The sequence below is a fragment of the Siphateles boraxobius genome, unplaced genomic scaffold, assembly GCF_051911475.1.
Source record: "Siphateles boraxobius isolate OS27281-9 unplaced genomic scaffold, OSU_SipBor_1 120, whole genome shotgun sequence".
In the NCBI taxonomy this organism is placed as follows: Eukaryota; Metazoa; Chordata; class Actinopteri; order Cypriniformes; family Leuciscidae; genus Siphateles; species Siphateles boraxobius.
This window is the reverse complement of record NW_027508723.1, coordinates 3,335,424-3,358,093: the sequence shown is the minus strand read 5'-3', so window position 1 is coordinate 3,358,093 and position 22,670 is coordinate 3,335,424. Positions and strand designations below refer to the sequence as shown.

The window sequence follows — 22,670 nt, the reverse complement described above, 5'->3', positions numbered from 1 at the left end:
ATCTCTGAACACAGCACAATCACTGAACACACAACAATCTCTGAACGCTCAACAATCTCTGAACGCACAACAATCTCTGAACACAAAACAATCTCTGAACACACAACAGTCTCTGAACGCACAACAATCTCTGAAACTCAACAATCTCTGAACGCACAACAATCTCTGAACGCTCAACAATATCTGAATCCACAACAGATCGAAACGGAAGGACTACAGACACACAGACACACACCAGTGACACTCCTGTCAGCTGAGAACCGAAACTGAAACTACAATTCACACAGGCTCAACAAAACTGTACAATAGAGGATTGTACAAACGCCGCCTGCTCTGATGAATCTGGATTTCTGCAGTGACATTCAGATGGTCGGGTCCGAGTTTGGCGTAAACAACATGAAAGCATGGATCATCCTGCCGTATATCAGCGGATCAGGCGCTGGAGCTGTAATGGTGTGAGGGATATTTTCATGGCACACTTAATTGATCATCATTTAAACACCACAGTCTACCTGAGTCGTGTTGCTGACCCTGTCCATCCCTTTATGACCACAGTGTGCTCCTCTTCTGATGGATACTTCCAGCAGGATAACACACGTCACAAAGCTCAAATCATCTCAAACTAGTTTCTTCATCACGACAGTGAGTTCACTAAACTCAACCGGCCTCTAGTCACCAGATCTCAATCCAGTAGAGCAGCTTTGGGATGTGGAGGAACGGGAAATTCACATCATGGATGTTCAGATCTGACAAATCTGCAGCAACTGTGTAACGCAATCATGACAATATGGACCAAAGTCTCTGAGAAATGTTTCAAGCACCTTGCTGAATCTGTGCCATGAAGAATTAGGGCAGTTCTGAAGGCAAAAAGTGTCCAACTAACAACTAAGAAAGTGGAGAAAGAGTTTATATAGGCTAGTGTACCAAACTAATCATCATGAAATCTAATTTACACTAGGACAATACCAAAATTGTAATTTACCTACACAAAACCCAAATTGTCGCTAAACTGCTTAAATCTGCTAAATTTACTAATTTACTGAACAAAAAGTGTTTCCTTGTGGAAATTGCATTAAGCTTGACATAAAGGTTTCAGATTTTGTAACTTCATCAAAACCTATTTTGCAATGGGGGGGAAAAAAAGCTGATGCACCACTAAACAGTCACATGTGCATTGTATTTTTTTGGTCTTACATATCAAACTCCTAAAACAATAAGATATATTCTCTTAACGGTGTTTTTACGTGTAATTTTTTTGGATTAATTTGCATATTCATGGGCTTTACACACAGGAAACAGATAACCCTGGGTCATTCTAAACCTGCGGTGAATGGAATCCTGAGTTATATTCGTTCACGTTAAACCCTGGGTTAGGCTAATGTTCTTATTTGCATATTTGCAGTAACAGCCACGTGATTGGCTCTCGGTTGCTAAGAATATCCGTAACATTGTTCTAACACTGCATTATTTCACACTAAGTTTGGCACAGTAATGTAGTCCAGAAAGATTTCACTTAATCAATTGGCTTTCTAAAATAAATAATTAATATGGTTTCACAGACAAGGCTTAAGCCTATAAATCCCAGACTATATGTTTGAGCTGTTTTAACTGAAAGCAACTTGCACTGATATATCTTAAAATATCTCAGTGCCATTGTTTTGTCTCAAGATTCGCACCAGTATGGTTTTTTTTTCCAAGGCACGTTTATAAAAGCTACTTAAATGTCCTAATTGAACTAAGGCTTAATCCTGGCTTAATCTAAACCCTGTCTGTGAAACCAGCCCTGTGACCTTAATAATTGTAAAATGTAGTGCGTTCTAGCATTGGAGGCCATGTTGTAATGGGAATAGGCCTACAGTTATTGATTACATGTATAATTTTATATATTTAATTAGGCCTACATAATTTATTAAAACAACTGTTCTGTGTTTTAGTTGTATATTAAAATTGTATATAAATGAAAAAAATTATCTAAATCGACAACGTCTGAAGTCTAAATTCACCAAACAGTGGCGTTTTTCAGCATACAAAACTTCTTTGCTAAACATTTTCCACTAATATCTACATTTAAATCGGTAACTATCAAATATGAACTCATACAGCATCGATACATTAGCATAGTAGCCTATTATTAGCAGCATTAATCTATAGCAGAAGCATGCTGTGATCTAGCCTAATTCAAACATTATGACGCATAGCTAGGCTAGACAAATTTATAAGATAATATTTCCGATTCCTGTCTGACTTCTAATAATAATTATTAAAACGTCCTCATTGACAATCTGCATAAATAAATCGACCTGTTTTGAGGTGTTTCGTGGACTTTTTTTGCACTTTACACACCCGTGAAACGAGTTGACTATGATGCGCATGCGCAGTAGCTTCAGCATCACCCTTGAGCTCATTCCTTTATGGATAAATATGGAAGCCCAGTTCTGCAACATTAGAAAAAAAAATGCTTTGGTAAATCATAATTATGACAAACTAAGTCGAAATTATGACATACAAATTATGAAATTATGAAATAATTAAATAAAAAAAACATTAATTTCAATGTTTTTTCTAATAATTTGTTCCTAATTTCGAGGTTTGTAAACGCATACATAAGTATATAATGAGGCATGCCAATTTCCACTTTTTATTCTCATATCCTGATTATGACTTAGTATGTCATTACTTGTGATTTTAACAACTATGATTGAAATAATTTCGAATTTTTTTATCATAGAATGTCTTACTTTTTTGTCTTAAATCTTAATTTTAAAAATATTTAAGATTTATCAAAGCATGATATTTTTTCTTATGTCGCAGATCTCTCATAGATAAAAGCACTCACTTGTAAATAAAAATAAATAAACCCATTTAATCAAAACCAGAGGTCTTTCTGCACCATTATGTGAATTTGACCATGCTAATTCTGGGTAAATGGTAAAGGGTGAAAGTTTAAAACAAGAGGCAGACAAACCACAGTAAACCTGAGTGAAAACAGATGACGCTGAAAGCACTAAGCAAGCCGTTTTAATTAGTAATTTAGCTGATGTGTATCTGCAAAATAACTTATAGTACACTTGTTACAGGTCAATATCCTTTGAAATGAGGAACGAAAAGTGCTGTTATTATATATAAATACCCCTTTCCACTGTCATTGCAGGGGCTGTTTTGGACGGGACTATTAATAAGGGAGCTGTTTTGAATGTGTTTGGATTCTTTAGGAAGCAAGTAACTGCAAAAGTTATGATGGTCTATCAGAAAACTGATAGTTCTGAAGAACTCGTGAAAATGGGCATGGAATATGAACGGAAGACGACATTTAGCAAAGGTTTGCTATGATACTAAATTGTATTTGATACAGAAAGATGTGTTTGTGTTGTATATGAGAGAAAGAGTTTTAGTTATTTGCCTGGTAACACTTCATAATAACTTTCATTTATTTTATACATTATATGATGCTTAACAAAGAAATTAACCTTAAAAATTCTATTCAAAACTAAATTACTAGTACTTGATTCATTATTCATATTTAAATGTACATGAACTATTGATCTGAACATTGACACTAATGTTTGTTAATCCCTTTGAACATTTTGAACAAAGATACGGATACCCTAAAAAGGGACATGGCGATTGAACAAATATGAGATGGGAAGGGAAAAAATATTTTGATGCATTGCGTTCCCCGAGAAACTCAAAAGAACTCAAAAAGGTTTGCAAGCGAACGCAAAGTTTCTCGAGGGCAAAACATTTGCGAGTGAACGCAAACGCATTCACTTATTATTTTTCAGTAATCCATACAAAGGTTGACTGTGGCAAGGAGTAAAAACGTGATTGAAGTGTTTTGTTAAATACTTTTCTGATAATATTGCACATCACATTTACATTTATGCATTTGACAGATGCTTTTATCCACATTTCATTCAAGATAGACATTTTTATCAGTTCTTGCTTTCCCTGGGAATTGAATACATGACCTTGGTGTTGCTGTTTGCAATACTGTTTAAGGAACAGGAAGACTGTCTTGCTTTAATAAAGAAATTAAAATGTTATTTCTTATGGTGTGTTGTTTTCTGCAGGTTGTAGCAGCAAAACTGGCATCTTTGTGCTTCTAGGAACAGTCTGCGTGATTATTTCCCTCATCATGACTTCTGTCATCTGTGAGTGGTTAACATCGTACTTTGAAAGTGTTATGTTGTAAAATATTTGCATTTTAGAAAGTGAGTAATTAAAAAATATATATACATAATGATAGTGGAATGCAAATAAAGCTGATTACAAAATGTGTGTTTTTGTTCCCAGTTTTTCATCAACAAAGAAGATTCTCAGAGCTGGAGAGTTGGATTAACATTCATAGTTCCAATCAAACTTCAGTCAGCACTGATCTTCAGATCACAGGTGAGAACTTAAACATAGATCCTTTTTTATCGAGCACTGTACATTCATGTTTGAGCACTGCAACACTTCCAGTGTTGAACGTTGTGCGCTGCCGCTCCATGCTTGGTCGTTTATCGTTTACGATTGTTGTGTTCGTTACTCGGTCTGCTCTTTCTGCATCCCTCTACAAACTGGACTTATACTTGGCTTGGCGTGTTTTTTATTTTGCCGTTGGGAACTCTCTGTTGTCAGCCTGTTGCGAGCCCTCTCACCATTCTCTCCTTCATCTGTTGGACTGAGTTAACACTCTTCTTACCAGTAGTTCGAATAGCTTACTGCCAGGTTCTCTTCACAGGCGTTTAGTCATCTCATCGCAGGTGTTGGGGACTCTGAAGTCTCCGTGAGAGACTGCATACAAACTGGAGCTGGACTAGCGTCCCGAGATAACAGCAGAAAAGCAAATGGGAAATAATTAGCATAGCTGCTGTTCATAAAATTAATGCATTCAATCTGATTCAACAGTGGTATAAAAGGTAAGCATTGTGTGAATGCTTGGCTAAAGAGATGCGTCTTTAATCTAGTTTTAAACTGGGACAGCGAGTCTGAACCTCGAACAATATCAGGAAGGCTATTCCAGAGTTTAGGAGCTAAATGTGAGAATGCCCTCCCTCCTTTAGTGGACTTAGATATCCTACGAATGACCAGAAGCCTCAAATTTAGTGATCTTAAAGAGCGCGATGGATTGTATGGCGATAGAAGGTCTGTTAAATACACAGGAGCTAGACTATTTAGGGCTTTATAGGTCAGTAATAGTACTTTGTAATTGATACGGAACTTAATAGGTAACCAGTGTAGAGATGAAAAAATTGGTGTTATATGATCATATTTTCTTGACCTAGTAAGAACTCTAGCGGCTGCATTTTGCACTAACTGTAGCTTGTTGATTGAGGATGCAGGACAGCCAGCTAATAAAGCATTACAGTAATCTAGTCTCGAGCTCATGAATGCATGAACTAACTTTTCTGCATCAGAAACAGATAGCATGTTACGTAGCTTAGCAATATTTCTAAGGTGGAAAAAGGCTGTTCTTGTAACATATGATATTTGATTTTCAAAAGACAAGTTGTGGTCTAGTATAACACCCAGGTCTTTTACTGTAGTGGATAAAGTAACAGGACATCCTTCTAAATTAAAATTGTATTGTACGAGGTTTTGTGGGTAGTTTTTTGGACCAATAAGTAATACCTCCGTTTTATCTGAATTTAATAGCAGGAAATTACACGTCATCCAGCATTTTATATCTTTAAGACACTCTGTCAATTGTTTTACGGTGTGTGCTTTAACCTTACACCTTTAATCTTATTATTTATTATCCTCAGGTTAGGTAGAGCAAGTCAAATCTGACCTAAATCATAAGCGTTCAAATGGTACTTACAACTTGTTCAGAAGACTTCTCTATGGTTTAGTTCTTGCTCAAGGTTTATTAACAACAAAACTGGTAGACAATTGCTTGCAATTAGTATAATAGTTATTTATTAATATTTCAAAAATAAAAGTTAAACCAAAACTAATAGCAAAGTTACAATATAAAGCAAGGTATAAATCAAAGGTACAATCAGCTGGTTTTCTGGCGTCGAGAGATACCGCTAAATCAGTATCTGCTTGTTCAGTCTTCTCATCAGTCTTTTATACTCAAACAGTTCACTGCCGAAGTCAAACTCTCTTCTGTTGTCATCAACTGGAGAGCTGCCAAGTCTTCCATGACCCTTTTAAGGTGTTTCCGACGTAGCCTGCCCTCTCTCTTCTTGGCTCTTTTTCTCTTGGTTCTCCGTTTCTTCGTCTGTAAAATATACCTTATCTACAGCATTACATTTTTCTTAAAAGCAATTCTTATCTAATACATACATGCTCTACTCTAAGTTACTTAATATAAACATTTACTACTTTTATGAGGTCAAGTATACATGCATAATTGATATTCATTTTTGTGTATAATTTCCAATACATTTTCATGCAGCATTACTATTTGGGTTACATAAAAGTACTACAAAGCAAAACAGACATCAATCAAGACAGAGTAATTGCAAATAATCATCTTCATTAACACAATTTAGATAAGTTAGTGTTTTCATCTGGTCGTGATGAAATATATAATTGAGTGTCATCAGCATAACAGTGGAAATTAATTCCATGTTTTCTTATAATATTACCAAGTGGCAGCATATATATTAAGAATATATATATATATATATATATATATATATATATATATATATATATATATATATATATATATATATATATATTGATCAAGCAAGAGCGTTAGGACCTGAATTAATATTAGAAACGTTAGATAGCGGGAAGGCCTGAAAGTGGATGCAGAGGTTGTGTTGTTTCTGCTCCATATGTGAGCGATATTGGTTTCACAGAACAAAGATATTAGAGATGCACTGGTTACAATTTTCTAGACCGATTTCAATTTTCGATTTTTCATGAGTTTGGCCTGCCGATACCGCTTTTAGCCGATTCCGATTTCATTTTTTCTAACCACTTTACAGCAAACACAAATATTTATATGTTCTATCTTTTCTTTAATAGAACATTTTACATAGAACATAGAACATTTTTTGAACAAATTAAATAAAATAGAACTATATAAATTATAGGCCTACTCCTGGTGTGGGAAATTCACACATATCTAAGTGCAGTGTTATGGTATGGAAGAACCATTTTCATTTCCATATATTCAACAAAAAAAAGAAGTGATATATTTACTTATTTAGGAAACTAAACTTCTGTATGAAAACAGGTGATGGCAATAAAATAATATATAAATAGCTAATAAAAATAAAATAAATATAGCCTTGCAGTATAAAGATGTTTCTCAAAACACACACACACACACACACACACACACACACACACACACACACACACACACACACACACACACACACACACACACACACACACACACACACACAGGACTATTGCAATCACTTGTACATCAATGGCAAGTTTTATTTCGCAAACAGTTCTTCTCTCATCTGCCTCATGTCCAGCCAGGCTAAACTATCACTTTAATTGAGCGCAAGCAGCGCAGCAAAAATAGACTCTGCGCCGAAACCCCGCTTCACTGCTGCTCGCTCCTGCTCGACGCTCACGCACTGCTCCTCCTCTCGGTGTGAATGCACTCATTGATTAACATGCACGCCGGGAAAAAAACCCGCGCTGCTTAAGCTTGCGGTGTGAAACGGACGTAATTCACAAGGTGTCCTACATGTGCATTCCGTGTGCACGTGTGATGCTGATGTTGCTCTATGTTAATCATGTGGCGCCCGAGTGCATTTGACCGGCAAAAAAATCGGAATATGTCAGACTGACCGGCCGGTCGCCGGTCATGGCCGATCACGTGAAAATCGGCCGATTCCGGTCACCAGCCGATCAATCGGTGCATCTCTAAAAGATATGCTGTTGTTGTAATGTTAGCTATAGTAACAGGACACTTTTGAGTGTCATTGTTTGTCTGGAGCTGGTGTGCTGATGGCGACTAACAATTTTAATTTTCACGAAGCATTATTTGCTTCGCTTCAGCTATGATAAAGAGACATTCACTCTTCCATTGCCTGCTGCTCGTGCATTTTGGGGGCGGAGCAATGAAGGGACTGTGCTTGTTTGGGTTGATTTCAAATATCAACAGGTTCTCAGAAATGACTTACTGCATCTTTAACAAAGGTTAAATGCTGTAAAAGTAAAAATATATTTTCTCATGCATTATCTGTTTACAAATGAGATCCTATGGTAAAGTTTTTCCAAGAAAGTTTTATGAACACATTATGCTATATGAAGCTTGTTTCCGTCACGGAATTAAACACTTTAAAAGATAATTGCGAATTTTTTCCCTCATAATTCTGACTTTTTTCTCCCAGTTTCTATCTCACAATTCTGAGAAAGGATGTCAGAATTGCGAGATAAAAACTTGCAATTGCGTGATATAAAGTCAGAATTGCGAGACATAAACTCACAATTGCGAGAAATAAAGCCAGAATTGCGAGATATAAACTCGCAATTGCGTGTTGTAAAGTCAGAATTGCGAGATATAAACTCACTGGAAGAGCCAGGTATGGTTCTATTATTCTAAACAAATTTTTTTTGGTCACTTACGGTAATTAAAGCATCTGGTTGTGGCGGAGGAAGAGCATGTCATCTGTTCACCTGTGGTTCGTGAGGGAGAGAGGGGGTGACGGGGGAAGTCTTATTTTTGTTGACTGCTGTAGGACTCATTTCTAACGCTGTTTAATGCCGTTTGATCACCATTTTGTATGCCAGTGAAACAATTATATAATTCTCACGCAAATCTACAAAACGCAGTCTTTGGATTCATGATCATCGAGTAAGTGCGCATGGCAAATTAGTTTCCCCTACTCAGCCACTCGGCTGACAAATTGTTTTGACTTTCAGATTGTCGCCCACACTCACAATTGTGAGAGAAAAAAATCAGAATTGCGAGTTTATATCTTATTGCAAATTTATATCTCGCAATTCTGACTTTATATTTCGCAATTCTGAGAAATAAAGAAAGAATTGTGAGATGTAAACTCGCAATTGTGAGATAAAAAGTAGCAATAATCTTTTAAAATATTTTATTCTGTGGCGGAAACAAGCTTCCATAGTATGCTAAGTTCTTGTCTAAGACAAAACTGATATGAGCAGATGTTGATTATGTATTTTTATACTTTCTCAATTGAAAAAACGTTATTTCTATGCACTCAGTGAACTTGCTGATCCAGTTTATTGTATTTATGGCTTTTGTCTCATGTTTAAGAGTCACTGTCGAGCTCAATGAGTATCCTGAAGAGTTCGGTGTCAGATCTCACTTCATCTGTCGCATCGCTTTCTTCTCAACTATCAGACACCAGTGAGTACATCCTACATTACATGTGCAATACGGCACTCCATTACACTACAAACAGGGAGTGAATTATGCAGTGGGGTGTTTCAAAAACCCAAAGGATACCTTTAGCTGTAAGTCAACAGGTTATGCTACTATTACATAAATCTACTATATTCAACATCTATGCAACATATAGCCGAGGCTACTTCTTTTCCACAGTGCGGCAGCAGGATATGAAGAGTTTGACTGACAGTTTGAATTCTGCAGTATCAACGTTGACATCCAAACTGAATGATGCAGGTGTTGAAATCATTTAATAACATCTCAATAAAAACATCACTGAAACTACATAGTAGGCTAATCTTGCTGATATATCATATTTATGTCTTTCATCTCGTATTAAAGAGTCTCTGTCGAGCTCATTGAGTGTCCTGAAGAGTTCAGTGTCAGATCTCACTTCATCTGTCGCATCTCTGTCCTCTAAACAACAAATCTCTGGTGAGTTTAGTACAATATTGCAATAACTGCACTATGAATGTATAACTGAATCTATTAAATTGATCTCTTTTGTTAGGCTTGATTTCAGAAATATATAATCATAATTGTTGATTTCATAGACCTGCATGCTGATACTGACATTATTCTTTACATTGGAAATAATTGGATTGAAATGAAATTCACAGGACACTGACTGCAGAAAGTCTAACCAGGTTTGATGTGTTTTCTTGTGTTCTAGAGGAGAGAGTCAATAACGCTCTGAAGGATCTGAAATCTAACATGAGAAACAAAACAGCAGGTACTGCATCTACACTCTTAATCGCCCCTTTCACAAGATGAAATATATATCTATGGTGTCCCCAGAATGTGTCTGTGAAATTTCAGCTCAAAATACCCCCAGATCATTTATAGCTTGTCAAATTTGCACCTTTTTAGGTGTGAGCAAAAACACGCATCCCTTTAAATGCAATTGAGCTGCTGCTCCCCGTCTCCGTTCAGAAAAGGCCGATCCTTTACACAAGCTTCGGATACTCCGGAAATAACAAAACACACAAATCTCACTCATCACTGAGTCAGAAATGACTCAGAAGTGCAGCCTTATGGAGAGACTCAGGGAAGAGATTGTAACTTTTAGACGCACATAGACATTTCTGAATGGTTAGTGGATATATTTATGTAGTTGTTGTGGAGTTACATTGATTCTTCTCATCATCATGTTTAACTTTTACACAAGTTAACACAGTTCCCCGAGGTCTTTATAAGACAGCTGTGATATTTTTTGGTCAAATAGTGTTCAGTGCTCGTCTGTGCAACGACAGAACAGTTCCCCTTCGAGGGAACTCGCACTGCGTCGTCGTCGTGACGACACTATGGGGAACGCCCTTAGCGTAACGCATCTGAACTATGAATGAAATCTGTCCAATCCTGATTGGTGCTGCGTCATGACGTAGTAGATGACGGCACAACCGGAAGATACAAAGGGACGCCGGCACACACACATTAGCTTTTTGCTCGTTAGCAAGCGCTCTGTGTCAAACTGTCTGTCCTATTTGGTGTTGTTTATCCCATAAGAATTGTCCTAAATAAGCTGCATTGCAATATAGAATCTATAGGGGCTCGGATCTCGCGTTTGCCGAGGCAGCGCGTTGATTACGGGTCTACTCTGCAATAAAGATTCTGTGACTAGGATCTCGCGTTGTCGAGGCAGCACGTAGATTAGAGGTCTGCATTGCAATACAGAATCTATACTGGCTCGGATCTCGCGTTGGCCGAGGCAGCGCGTTGATTACGGGTCTACTCTGCAATAAAGAGTCTGTGACTTGATCGAATGTCGATGTCTGTATACCGCCGTTAAGTGCGCTTCGGGACACATCGGTTTCCAGCGAACGCACGCTGCTCTGTCTGCCCCACAGGCTTGCGGCCAGGCAGCAATCGCGTCCGCCCATCGAGAATCGTTTTCGGTCGAACCCTGCCGGAGATCCGCTTCAGGGGGTCGAGAACGAATCCCGATTGATACCCGAAGCCAGGCTCGAGCAGCCGGACCGCTGATGGCTGTCCCCCTCTCGGGAAATCAGTGCTGTGCGAACGCGTCTGCCCACCCAAAATCGTTGTCGACCGCTCCCTGCCGGCCAGCCGCTTCAGGGGGTCGGGAACGAGTCTTGGGTAACACCCGAGGCCAGCCTCGAGAGGCTGGTTCCCTTAGTAGATTATCTCGGCGCATGGTCATGCCTTCCGACTATATCTGCGTGGGCCCTGCGTAGTGTAGAGCTTGTGTTACAGGCTGCAGTTCAGCTCCCCTCCCCCAAAGTTCAAGGGAGTGGTCTGGACTGTGGTCGGCCCAGAGCAGGTTCGGGTTATGGAACAGGAAGTTCAATCCCTGTTGGTCAAGGAGGCCATAGAATGTGTTCCTCTGCCAGACAGGGAGTCCGGGTTTTACAGCCGGTACTTCATAGTTCCTAAGAAGGATGGGGGGGTTGCGTCCAATAATAGACCTCAGGCAAAAATCCAAAATCAGGGAGCAGACGTCCTGTCGAGGCAGGGGCTGAGGCCCGGGGAGTGGCGACTCCACCCCGAGGTGGTGGAGGCCATGTGCGTGAGATTCGGCCGAGTGGAAGTGGATCTGTTCGCGTCTCAAGAGACGTCCCACTGTCCACTGTGGTTCTCTCTCTCAGGGAGTCTTGGAGCGGGTCCGCCGGGAAGGGATCAGCCTACTTTTAGTAGCACCCCGCTGGCCGACCCGGATATGGTTCTAGGACATTGTAGCACTGCTAGACGGCCTCCCGTGGCAGGTCCCTCTGAGGAGGGATCTGCTGTCTCAGGCAGGGGGCACAATATTTCACCCCCGGCCAGAGCTGTGGATCCTCTGGGTCTGGCCCCTGAGGGGGCTCGGTACCTAGAGGCTGGCCTGTCAGCAGATGTTGTAGAGACCCTACTCAGCTCCAGGGCTCCTTCCACCAGGAGACTGTACAGCCTAAAGTGGAATGTGTTTTCCACTTGGTGTAGAGAGCGTGAGGTGGACCCAGTTAACTGCCTAGTAGCTTCAGTGCTGGAGTTACTCCAAGATCGTTTCTCCGCCGGTCTTACCCCGTCCACACTTAAGGTGTATGTGGCTGCCATTGCGGCTTTCCACTCGCTTATAGGTGCTGGGCCTTTGGGAAAGCACCATATGGTTGTACGTTTCCTCCATGGGGCTCGGAGGATGAGGCCTGCGGCTCACTCCAGAGTCCCAACTTGGGACCTGGCGGTGGTTCTTGAAGGGTTGGCTGAGGCCCCCTTTGAACCACTGGAGTCGGCTGAGGCAAAGAACCTGACCTTCAAGGTGGCCTTTCTCCTTGCCATCACCTCTCTGACGAGAGTGGGGGAACTCCAGGCCTTGGCTATAACGCCAACTTGCCTGGAGTTTGCCCCTGGGGTGTTAAGGCCATCTTACATCCTAGGCCAGGCTATGTGCCCAAGGTGCCGTCTAGTGCGGCACGGTCAGTGGTTCTTCAGGCCTTCCATCCACCACCTCATGGGACGGCGGAAGAGGGGAGACTTCACCTGCTCTGCCCAGTCAGAGCCCTAAGAGTTTATTGGAGAAGTCTTCTCAGTGGAGGAAGTCAGACCAGTTGTTGTTGTGCTTTGGTTCACCCAAGAAAGGGCTGCCTGCAACTAAACAGACAATAAGTAATTGGATTGTCCAGGCTATAGCCACGGCTTATCAGGTGCGCAATTTGCCTTCACCTATGGCCGTGAGGGCGCATTCCACCAGGAGCATGGCCTCCTCGCTGGCCCTCCTTTCTGGCGTCTCGCTTTAGGAGATCTGCGAGGCGGCTGGGTGGGCCACCCCGCACACCTTCATACGTTTTTACAGTCTGCAACTCCCCTTGACGCCTGGCGCCAGAGTGCTCTCCCAGCTTCACACCAGGGCGGGCGTGATTACGGTGTGGCATAGTGGGTATTACGTTCCCCATAGTGTCGTCATGACGACGACGCAGTGCGAGTTCCATCGAAGGGGAACGTCTCGGGTTACGACTGTAACCCTTGTTCCCCGAGAAGGGAACGAGACACTGCGTCTTGTCGCCACATCTATCACGGGCAGAGCGCTTGCTTCATCGCAAAGGAGCTAATGTGTGTGTGTGCCGGCGTCCCTTTGTATCTTCCGGTTGTGCCGTCATCTACTACGTCATGACGCAGCACCAATCAGGATTGGACAGATTTCATTCATAGTTCAGATGCGTTACGCTAAGGGCGTTCCCCATAGTGTCGTCACGACGACGACGCAGTGTCTCGTTCCCTTCTCGGGGAACAAGGGTTACAGTCGTAACCCGAGACGTTTTCATGCTTTGCTTGAACTTTTGCCATTGTGTTAGAACTGGTCACTGTTGTCGCTTGTGAAACTAAATGGCGATGGCGAGGGTTGAAACATGCAGATTAAGGGTCGGTAATGTTATTTAAAAAAAAATTAAATCCTGTCATTAATTAGCCTCATGTCGTTCCAAACCTGTAACACTTTCATTCTTCTCCGGAAAGCATGAGAGCACCACAACACATGCTTATTGTTGACGAGAGAGCAGATTTTGTTGCGTGAATGTGTGTTGGAGATTTTGTTGATAAAGCGGTAAACAGTTTTTTTGAGCAAACAAAACACTTGTGTCGCTTCATCAAATTGAGGTTAAAAATATTTATTTATATTTGAAAGCCGATAACCGATTTATTGGCAGATGAATCTAAATCCAATTTTTTATATATATTTTGAGAGACTGAACACAAAAAGTCTCACTATTAAAATCCATGTCCCAAGCACACTATTATAATGTGTTATATAAGATGTTCTCATTGTAATTTTAAATAGCCTATAACACAGACTTGTGTTGCACTTAACTGTATATATATATATATATTTTTAAGTGATTTCAATCATATTTCAAGCAATTCAAACCCCAATATGTTCAACAGTGCACATCTGAAGTGTCTCAGCTGAAGGAAATAATACATTATTTATCGGCTTTAATATATCGGCCAATTGTTCTTATCGGGACGATAACAATAACATTATAAATGATCATATATCGGACGATAGCGATATGGTGGCAGATATATTGTGCATCCCTAATTAATTTAATGATGTCTTTACTACCTTTCTGGGCCTTGAAAGTTGTAGTTGCATAGACTGTCAATGGAGAGACAGAAAGTTTCAGATTTCATTAAAAAGATGTTCATTTATGTTTCGAAGATGAACGAAAGTCTTAAAGGGGTCATATAATGCCATTTCTGTAGAAGTTAATATGAATTTTTAGGGTCTAAATGAAAACTTTGTAATATACTTTTATTAAAAATTCTCATTAGTATTGTAAGAAAACACTAATTTTAAACGGTCAAAAACAGCTCTGTTTTCAGCACGCCGTTTCAGTGCATATGCCTTTAAATGATAATGAGCTTTGCTCACTCCGCCCCTCTGTTCTGTGGGGGGTTTTGACACAACCGCACTGGAGTGTTGCCTTGTTGAGGGTATGTTTTGCAACAAAAATGGCAGCGGGAGTCTCTGAGGACACATCTGTAAAACCGTATCAATTTGAACCGGAGTCGGACCCTGAACAAGATGACGGCCCTGAAGAAGTTCGACAAGAAAGGCACGAACAGGACGTTTCTGAATGGTTGGTTAACGAAATGTCACGTAATGTACACCTGCGATTTGCAAAGATTAATATTTAAAGGTTAATAAAACGTTACACTCACTTCTTCTGGAGGTGCAGCAGGAACACTAATAGTTGGTACCGATTCTTTTTTCAGGACCAGCTTCTTAGCAAAACCAGATTTACACTGACGCTCGTTTATAAAGCAGTCTGGTGAGAAATGATTTGAACTAGAAATACCTATGAATAAAACATATTAAAACTAATAGATTTTTATTCATCTGTTGCAGAAAAGCAAGAATAACAACTAAAACAAAATAGAAACGATTTACAGGCCAGAGTTTCTATTCATAACATGTTTGCAGCGTTAGCAGCATATGTGTTGATTTCTTGAACGCAATGGCCAATCAGAAGCATTTAAGATAGACTCCCCTCACCGCTCAAAACTTTTTTGTTCAGTGCTGAATTCTGTATGCTGGCAAATCCTCTAATTATAACAGTGTGTGGATATTATGAAAGATTCATTGAGCTGTCAGCTTCATTGATAATAACAGAGATGTGTGAGATCGCTATGAACTGTCAGCTTTTTAGGAATTAGGCTATTAAGGGAGCGCACTTTGCGCGCATTCAGTCATTCTAGACCATGCACGCAGTAGCCTGCTTGATTTTATGTTAAATTAACAGTGGTTTGTGTGTTAATACATTTATTATTTTACTCATCATTATTTATTTTTAGACTTGTTAAAACAAGCAGAGAAGAAAATAAAAAACAGTCTTCTAACCTGTGTTCTAAAATAGTCTTCTGTCTTCTTTTCTGGAAGCCTATAGTTACTTTTGTGGTAGAAATATCGATATCGGTACTCGATATCGGCAAGTACACAAATGTAAATACTCGTACTCGTATCGGTTTGAAAAAAATGGTATCGGGCCTAATTCTAATCTGAAAAATTAAGCCTACCCGGAAGTGCGAAAAACTGCAATACACCGAAAAACCGCTAGGGGCAGGTCCCAAAAGGGAGCAAATGTCCATAGACTCCATGTTAAAATGTCCGTTTTCACAGCATAAATTCATGTTTTTACAGGTCAGTCCCATGGACTTTTATTGTATTTTTCGATAGGTTCCGAGTGCCTGACAACTGTGAGGGGGGTGAATTTTTTTCTAACTCGTTAGTTTAGATCGTATTTAGATATAAAATATATGACAAATAAGGGTGTGGTTAACTTTGATTGACAGCTTGATTGACAGCTGATAACGTGCTGCGCCTAGTGGAATTCCTGAAATTTGACGTCTCGGCCATGATCTGACACAACACATCATACCACCTCTGTATCCTTTCTGAACATTTGTATTGAAATATCGTACATAAAATTGGTTGCTCTGCTATAAACTACACTAACCGACACTGTAGGAGGACTTCGCTTCATTTTTTCCGGTAACGTTAAGTGACATTCCACTGCTATTTCACGTAGTTAGCACTATTTAGCGTCAATGTTTGTGGGCAGTGGCACTGCAACAGTTAGCATTAAATCGCCTCAAATAAGATAGCGTCCGAGGTAGGGTGACCAGACGTCCCGTTTTTCCCGGGACAGCCCCGTATTTCTACTCTAATTTTAGTGTCCCGACTTATTCTGAAGAAATAATGTTTTGTCCCTTATTTCATCGTTAATATATATATATATATATATATATATATATATATATATATATATATATATATATATATATATATATATATATATATATATATATTTTATATATAATAGGTTTTGTTTCCGAAAGGATAAGTGAATATATATGTTACGTTCAAACCGTGTAGCGCGCGCATGACAGAGAGGGAGAGACCTTGTGTGTGTGTGCTAGTGTGCCTAATGAAGCGCATGTAAGACGCATTAATAGAGGGAATGCATTAACGTCACTTTCCCGCCGGAACACGCCCCCTCAGCCGGACTGAGTGGCAGAAGAGCAGCTGCGTGACTGGATTTAATAGGGGAAACTGCGAAAACGCAAGTAAAACAAACGATTATCAGTTTAAACTAAAGATTGGACTCAATATAGTGTTCCTTACAACTTACTAAAGATCCAGTGATCCATGGATATTAACATGCAGCCAGGAATCGTGTTTCCTGACATTTATATGTGCCTGATTTCGACACCAGGGAAATACATACAGCAAATTTGCCTGTGAATGCTTTATATAAATACAAAATAGGCAGGTCTAAATCCAGGTGATCACTTATCAATGTTATATATATCATCATATCGTCTAGAGACTTAAAACTTGTATAGTTTTTTGTCAGTGTTTATTTAAAAATGTCAAATTATACAGAATATACAGTGGTAAATATTTGATTGATGAGTTGTCACTGCAATATATAACAATACAATATATAGGCTAGAGAATGATTTTACCACGAAATTCAGAATATTGACACAAAAAGGATAACTGCAAATCCACCTTTCGCTGCCTGGAGTCCAGTTGTTTCTATGAATTGTAGCGATCTATTTGCTTCTCTGTTCTGTAGCTTTAGGTAGTCTGTAAAAATATTCCTCATATTTCTTGTCAAATCTAGTTGTACAGTCAGTCTCAAAGCTCTTTCCCGTTTTAGACGCGTTTTGTGTGTTTTTCCGCAGCATTCACACTGAAAAACAATGCTGCCGCTCAGTCTTTTTGCCACTTGTGGGCGTAACTGCAGTCACTCCGGCCAACGGTGACGTCACGTGCATTCCCTCTATACGCATGCGTTCTGTATCTGTCCCGTATTCCACTCCGAGAAATCTGGTCACCCTAGTCCGAGGTAACTTACTTTACCTATGGTTTTAACTGACGTTTGAAACACTGTAAATGCGTCTGCAAAATGAATAAATGTACATTTAAAATATTCCTTCATAGGCTTTATAAAATAAAATGTCACAACCCTGTCTCTTTTTGTGAGACCAAAGATCGCCCTTTAGATAGGCACAAGACGAATTATATCTCATGTTCAACCACTAGACTAGAGATATCAGAGCCAGCGGCAAACGTCAGAAGCACTAGCCGAGGTAAGGCTTTTCCAGGCGGGGTACATGAGCGCACGCTTATCCCTGGATCTCAACTCCGAAAACGTAAGATCAAATTTTTAAATAGGCGCTATCTTTATAAATAAACTACAGATTTTAGCTTTAAACAACTACATTGTTTACTGAAAAATTATTAAAACTACATTTCGTGACACAATAACAGTAGTATTTTTAAATTTCACGGCTTTTCTACTCTGAACGTTACTATTTCTATTTATATCATGACCAAATACAACCAGAAACAAATGTTCAGTTTTGCTTGTGAAAGATAATTCATCGAGACTTGTTTTCAATTGTGTGGCGATTTGTACAGCCCCAGGCAAGCAGGCACAAAACTCATATGGGTTGGCCAGAAGGTGGGCGGGGTTAGGATTTCCCAAGATTTTCCAAGATGGCGCCGCCCATACCCCCCATAAACGGCTTCAAAACCGTTCTTCAGAAAGTCTATGGGTGACGTCACAGATGCTTTGTCCATATTTTTTACAGTCTATGGTTGAAACACTGCTGTCAATTATCTATCGTGGGAGGGGCGTCCGTTCTAGTGACGCCACAAGATCGAGCGGCTCAATTTGAGGCAGGGGAAAACATATAAGGAGATTAAAACAAAAACACTGGATGGATTTTTGTCATTATATGATGGTTGTGTACAGGCACTGCCAACACACATTTCAGTACAATCAACTTGGTACAAGTGCATGTACCATTATATGACCCCTTTAAGGGTTTGGAATGACATGATTGTGATTTTTTTAATTTTCGGGTGAACTGACCCTTTAAATCTGCTCTTATTTTGCATGTTTTCTCTCTCTCTCACGCAGACGTCCCTGTAACCTGTAAATCTGGCTGGATATCGTACAAAAGCAGCTGTTTCTTGTTCTCCAATAATAAACTCAGCTGGACTGAGGCACGAGATTACTGCAAAGCACAGGGCACGTTACTCCTCAAAATAGAAGAGGACGACGAGGAGTGGGTGTGTAACGTTCATGGATGCGCATAACAGCATTTTGATTTTACTTTCTTTCTTTTTTTTAAATTAGCTCTTATCTTCCCCCTAGGCATTTCTAAAAAAACATACCATATCCGAGCACTACTGGGTCGGTCTAACGGATCAGAACACAGGCCAGTGGAGATGGGCGGATGACACTCCTTACACTATGAACAAAGAGTGAGCTGATTCATGCATTATTCACTTTGATTCACAAAAACATTTCTTAGCAAATAGCATGCATTAAAATTTACATTTGAATCATACAGTCAAACCCAAATCTATTCAGACACCCTCAACATTTCTCACATTATCACAGTTTATTCGCTATAGTTTAGAAAATGGTAATAATATATGACAAGAACTCAGTTATCAAATCAGTTGATATTTCACTGGTTTTGTCCAACCTTCTGTTAGACTGTCTCACACATGAATGGCATTGAATATCTGTCAGCTGTTAAATTTAACTACACAATTAGATCATACCCATTTAGCTCAACCAATTATAAAGCAATGCTTAATGTTTTTCAGTCTGTGGTGTAAAAAGGTGCATTAGCAAATAAAGAAAAAACACTTCAGCGAAACATGATCGGGTCAAGGTGTCTGAATCATTTTTGGTCCCAATTTTTTTAATAAATTTTACTGTTACTCCACTGTATGAAGGATTTTGAAGAAGTATGAAGAAGCCTCAAACATTCAAGAAATGGCCACGCTACTCTTTTCCAATTATTGCTCATTATAACCATGAGTAGGAAAGGAAGCAGCTATACTTCAAGATAATGTACTTCAAGCTTTTGCTTGTCAAGAAAATGTATCTTGCATTAAACAAAAATTTCACCTGTTTAAATATTTGTTGTTGATATTGGTGTTGGGATTAAATGCGTAGTATAAAATTAACTTTAGATCAGATGGGTTGCAAGAAAGTTGTTATATGCAGATGCAATGGTGTGACATTTGTTGGTTGTCATTATTCACAGACGCTGGAGTATCGGGCAGCCGGATGACTGGAAAGAACACGGTCTGGGAGAGAAAGGAGAGGAAGGAGAGGACTGTGGGCAGATTATATATACTGGGGAACTAAATGACGGCCACTGCTCCAGCAAAATGAGATTCATTTGCAGAGTGTAATTCTTAATCTGAAAAGAGTGTTTGTGTAGGCCCTCTGGAACTTTTTACCAAATTCTGTGTTTTCTGTTTTAAGATTTCTGGATTCCATTTTAATGGTTTACTTCAATTGTAATAATCAAAAAGCATGTCTAATTAATTAAATTCATAAAAACAAATTATTAATTAAAAAAACTAATAATTTCTATGTTTTTTCAGAAATTTCCTGGCAATCAAATGAAGGCATAAAACATTAATTCAATGTATCTTTAATCATATGAAATAAAAAATTGTCAAACAAAGTGCTGCACAACATGGAAGAGAATTTTTTGATTATTCCTTATAAATTGTTTTAATAATAATTTATTATTATTAGTGTCAGTACTATTAATACATTGAGACGTAGCTAAATTCTACTGTACTGATGGACAGGTTGCTATGAATACTTTGGAGTTTCTGTGTGTTTTGATATGACGATTGTTTTTATCAAATGAAACGGCTGATGAAGTGACTCAGAGTGGCTCTGGAGCTGAAGTTCATGCATTCATGTCCTCATATGAGGCGGCAGAGGGTGAAAACACTGTGAGAATCACAACAAACTCCATGAAATACAGCATTATACAGTAAATTAATAATAATAATAATATTTTTTTACATTTATATAGCGCTTTTTCTGGGACCTCAAAGCGCTTTACATAGGAGGGGGAATCTATTAGTTAGGTTTAGTTATCTATAAATTAGGTTTTTATGTCTGGGTTCTACGATTCCCTTAGCCTGGGAAAACCCAGACAACTTCTGGCAAATTTAGATTTGCTCTGAAAGTTAGTCTGGCAAAGAGCTCATTCAAGCCCATTTCCAATCCCCCGAAATCGAGGCACCAATCAGAAACGTTGGGGCGGGCTTTACACAATGACAACAGCGCTGGGATTTTGAAGCCGATTTTGTAGCCTACATTACAAAGATGAATGCCGCCGTGGAACATCACTCGTTCGAATCATCTATCGCGTCTGTTTTAAGCGATTTGAACGTTTCCTTTTTGTTAAAAACCGAGCAAAGAACAACACTCGGAGATGTTTCTCCGCCGCTCTGCATACGTCATCTCCTTCATCACTCTGATTGGTTTTAGGTCTATCCGCGACGTCCGTTGGTGACGCCCCTCTGGAAATGATATGTCTATGACGCTTTGCCAGACCATAACTCAGTTACAACTGAGAATGGTCTGGTTTTAACCAGGCTATGATTCCCTCAGCATTTTCCGCTTTGTGGAAATCATTGGGCCCTACAACAGGTGCCATCAAAATGGCAACATTTGAAATTCTTTCTAGTTCAGTACTTTGAACAGTTTAGATTTATTAAACTGTGTAAAGACAGCGGAACCCTTTAAATCCTCTCTTGCTTTTTTGTGTTTACTTACCATTTAAATTCAAATAAAAAATATAGTAGTTATCTGCTTTTCTACAAATTTTTCTGTTGTCCTGTTCTTGAGGGCCCGATCTCAGGAAACCTAAAGCTCTGTTGGTGGGATGCTATCATATTTCTCTAGTATTCAGATTAGAGGTTTAGAAATATGAGTATTACGGCCCAGACTCAGACTTATTGTTTTAGGGAAACTATGATTGCAGCAAGGTGACAGAGCATTAACCAAATACAGTATGTGTCAAATTAACTATTATATCCATAGAATCATACATTATAAACAATAAAATTGTCCAAAACACACATTAAACTACCAGACTCTATTCTTAATTCATAGAGTAAATTCCTGTAGAGATATTAGGACATTAATGCCACCCATTTCTGATAAATTCCCACTGGGAAAGAGTTTATTTTAGTATATTTACTATATACATATAGTTTTCATTCATATTTTTTATTACGTTTTATATTTTTTTGATCCGTTTTAATTTTAGTTTGTGTTATTCATTTTATTGTATTTTTGTCAGTTTTTGAAATATTTTTATTTTTAATTTTTTACATTTTTTATTTTAGATACTTTAAATTTTTGTACATTTATTTATAAATTATATATAAATTATACATTTTAGTACTTAAACTTGAAATGTTGTCTTGGCTAATAACTGAAATATTTTTTTTACAAAGGCTTTTTTATATTTATTTTATTAACGTAAATGAATTTAACAGTTTTAGTTGATCAGATTCATGATTCAAATACTTAGTAATAGGGCTTGCTTAAATGTACAAAATGAGCCTACAATAGCAGACATAAGCCCTTTTAATTATGGTCCATGTTTTATAAATAATTTTCTCGAAACTAAATGAAAATGTTTAGTGAAATTATAAAATATGTAAGTTATCGTTAATTTAGTTGTAGCTATAGGCTATGTTCTCAAATTTATTTATTTTGTTCTAATGTAACAAGTAATAAGCTCAAGGTTTACTGCTTTACACGATGTAGTGCGGTTTTGGTGAAGTGTACTAAAATAAACATTCACCTTCTCACCGCTGATTTCTGGATGGGCTGGTGGGCAATTACTCAATTACTACACCTCCTGTCGTTTCAAAGAATAGTACAACGGCGAGCTCGTCAAGTTTGGGGAGGTGCGTGACAGCGGAGGCTCGCGCTGCGGAGCCAGGCGAAACAAGGCTCAAGTCCCAATACTGTAAAACTCGACGTACATTCGTATGGAG

General features: G+C 38.9%; 1 protein-coding gene across 1 annotated transcript; it reads left to right on the top strand.

The window, feature by feature from the left end:
* The first annotated feature begins 404 nt into the window (after positions 1-404).
* On the top strand, positions 405-20,216 carry LOC143731262 (uncharacterized). The gene is made up of 8 exons (XM_077222003.1): positions 405-597; positions 4,071-4,151; positions 4,294-4,389; positions 9,668-9,760; positions 9,999-10,058; positions 18,751-18,902; positions 18,988-19,097; positions 19,895-20,216. Exons 1-8 carry the CDS (start codon positions 405-407, stop codon positions 20,043-20,045), a joined length of 936 nt encoding a protein of 311 aa, XP_077078118.1. The 3' UTR covers positions 20,046-20,216.
* The last annotated feature ends 2,454 nt before the right edge of the window (positions 20,217-22,670 follow it).